Source organism: Drosophila novamexicana, unplaced genomic scaffold (assembly GCF_003285875.2).
Source record: "Drosophila novamexicana strain 15010-1031.04,08,12 unplaced genomic scaffold, DnovRS2.1 tig00000462-arrow-pilon, whole genome shotgun sequence".
NCBI lineage: Eukaryota > Metazoa > Arthropoda > Insecta > Diptera > Drosophilidae > Drosophila > Drosophila novamexicana.
This window is the reverse complement of record NW_020824806.1, coordinates 4,452,884-4,455,565: the sequence shown is the minus strand read 5'-3', so window position 1 is coordinate 4,455,565 and position 2,682 is coordinate 4,452,884. Positions and strand designations below refer to the sequence as shown.

General features: G+C 48.7%; 1 protein-coding gene across 1 annotated transcript; it reads left to right on the top strand.

Moving 5' to 3' along the window:
* Positions 1–1,005: 1,005 nt before the first annotated feature.
* LOC115760728 lies at positions 1,006–2,438 on the top strand. Its single transcript, XM_030702202.1, has 4 exons — positions 1,006–1,282; positions 1,361–1,988; positions 2,061–2,254; positions 2,332–2,438. The coding sequence occupies exons 1-4, from the start codon at positions 1,006–1,008 to the stop codon at positions 2,436–2,438; spliced, it is 1,206 nt and encodes a 401-aa protein (XP_030558062.1).
* Positions 2,439–2,682: the final 244 nt, after the last annotated feature.

The following is a 2,682-nucleotide window of genomic DNA, read 5'->3' as shown; positions in this document are numbered from 1 at the left end:
TATAACCTTTATAGGAACAGTCGGTCGAAAAGGTAGTTGTTGTATGAATAACTTTGCGATCATGACATCTTGACAAAGCCCGCCTCTAACTAGTTAAACTAGGCTAATTATATATGAGCCAAATCTTATAAAGATCGCACTACTAATTTGTATACATACTTAGATATATAGCTACAATATTCGCACATATCTGCAAGGCCGTAAGTCAAATGTCCACAAGGGTATTAAGTCTTCGTCGTACTTTCTCGTTAAGTCTACCTATAATTACTTTCTTGAATTTGTTTGCTATTTGTTGCATTTTCTGTCATAGAAATCGCATCAACTTTAATTCCATTAATGCTCAATTCAAGAAACTGCTCAATTAAATGCAAATGCACAGATTTTTAGGTATATTTTTAATTGGTTTTTTCCATTTTGCTGCCATTTGCTGCACTTTCTGGCATGTCTTTGGCTTGATTGTGCAATTGAGATTGTGCAATATTTAATTGCTGATAAGCAATTGATTGATTGATAATTTCTTCTGTCATATTCACACAGCAATTTATGGTATCATACCAGAATGTGTAGCAACTTTTCACTTTTTGACATCATCGCAAGTAATTCCAATTTATATGGGTGGGAGACATTCTTTCTGTGCAAACATAACCCACTTTTGTGGCCAGTCGAGCAGAGCTGGCCGAGGTTTGGCTTCGAGGTTCAATGACTGGTTACATTTGAATATTCATATTCGTATTCATCTTAGTTCAACGTAAGCCGGACAGCCGGACTTGTGCCGCTCTTAGATTCTACTTACCAAATATTGACACAAAGTGCTTCTAACACGAAAATCACATCAGCGCAGAGACGTCGGCGTCGCGGTCGGCGTCGCTGCCAACGCTGGCGTCATATAAAAGCTGCTGCGCCGCCCAGACACACGCTCAGAGTTAATGTGAAAGTGTAGGCGGCAGCAGCAGCAACAAGTGGCAGAACCACACATCAATTAACTACACCTTAAGCACAAGGATTATGCGAGCTTTAGTCAGCCTCTATTTGTTGGGCATCTGCGCCTGCGCCCAGGCGCAACAAGAGACTGTGGCAGCCACAACATTGGGGCTCAATCAAACCGCGGAACAGGTGCCCAGCGAGCCGGGCAGCTGGCGGCAGGCGCGACGACGCAACGTTCTGGCGGACAGCTGCACCACAAATGGAGGTGCGACGGGCACCTGCCTAACGCGCTTCAAGTGCATGCGGCAGGGTGGCACAGTGAACGGTTATTGCGGCACCTATGGCGTCTGCTGCGAGAGTAAGTGAACGCAGTGTGTGTGTGGCACAGCCAGAAACTGACTTTCCCTCCCTGTCTCCCTCTCCTTGCCTGCCATAGCCAACATGGCCTGTGGCACGACGACGCGTCTGAAGCGCACCATCATCCGCAACCCGGCCTCATTTGTGAGCACCATGTGCCAGTACACAATCGAGGCATACAGCGCGAACGTGCAACAGCTGCGCATCGATTTCGAGCAGTTCGAGCTGCAACAGCCAGCGGTTAGTGCCACAGATGAGCGTTTGGTTGAATGCCAGGACTACTTTGAGGCAGGCAGCTTTAAGCTGTGCGGCATGAATGCCGGCCAACATTTGTATCTGCCGTTCAATGTGGCCGCTGGCATCGATCAGATCACGCTGACCTTTGCGGTGCCGACACGCTGGCCGCAGACCAACTGGCGCCTGATTGTCACACAGCTGGAGGCGCCACAGGCCAGCAGCAAACGCAAGACGAGCACGTTGGGCGGCTTTGGTGGCAATGCGAACAGTTTGCAGGATCTGCGCAGCATCTTTGCCTCCCATCATGCCGACTACGAGCTGCTGGCACCGGCCGGCTGTCAGCAGTATTACACAGAGCTGACGGGGAACATACGCAGCTTCAACTATCAGCCGACAATGGGCACCACCTATATGCCGGACACCAGCTACACCATTTGCATCAAGTCCACGCCCAGTGCCAGCATGATTGAGTGAGTCGCTGTCTGCCGCATGTTGTAAGCTCTAACAACCTTACACACTCTGCCTCCTCTGCCTCTCTGCAGATATAGCTTCAGCAAGTTCGCCCTGTCGCTGGGCACGGGCGAGGGCGAGGGCTATGATGAGGCATGCCACACCACGGTGCATACGCCGGGCAGACAGGAGGATTATCTGATGATACCGCTCTCGTTGCTGGCCAAGAATACGGCCTATCAGCCGACCTACTATTGCGGCACCAACGATAATTTCATCGTCTATGGTAAGTGCTGCTATCATCCACCGACTGCTGCATCCTTGACCTGTTGTTAATATCGGTTTACATTTAACCACGCCCAGCATCGCCGCCGTACATGCTGCACTTCTCCAGCGACGAGATGACCCTGGATGCCACCCAGGAGACGGGCTTCAGCCTGACTTATCGCCTCCGTACATCAATTCTCTAAAGTGGCCAGTTAAGTGGCCATTAGATTAGGCAACATTTTAGCCATGTGCATAGAATTTAATAAACTAAAGTGAAAACGATTCTCCAACTCAGCTGCTAGCTGCTCAGCTACTCGATTTACTTGCCACACTGCCACACAAGCTGCCACAAATTCAACTATTGCTAATAGCTAACACAAATTGCTATTGAATTATTGGCAAATATGCTTATGTGGAGAGTCCTTCAAATAATGCAAAAAAAAACTA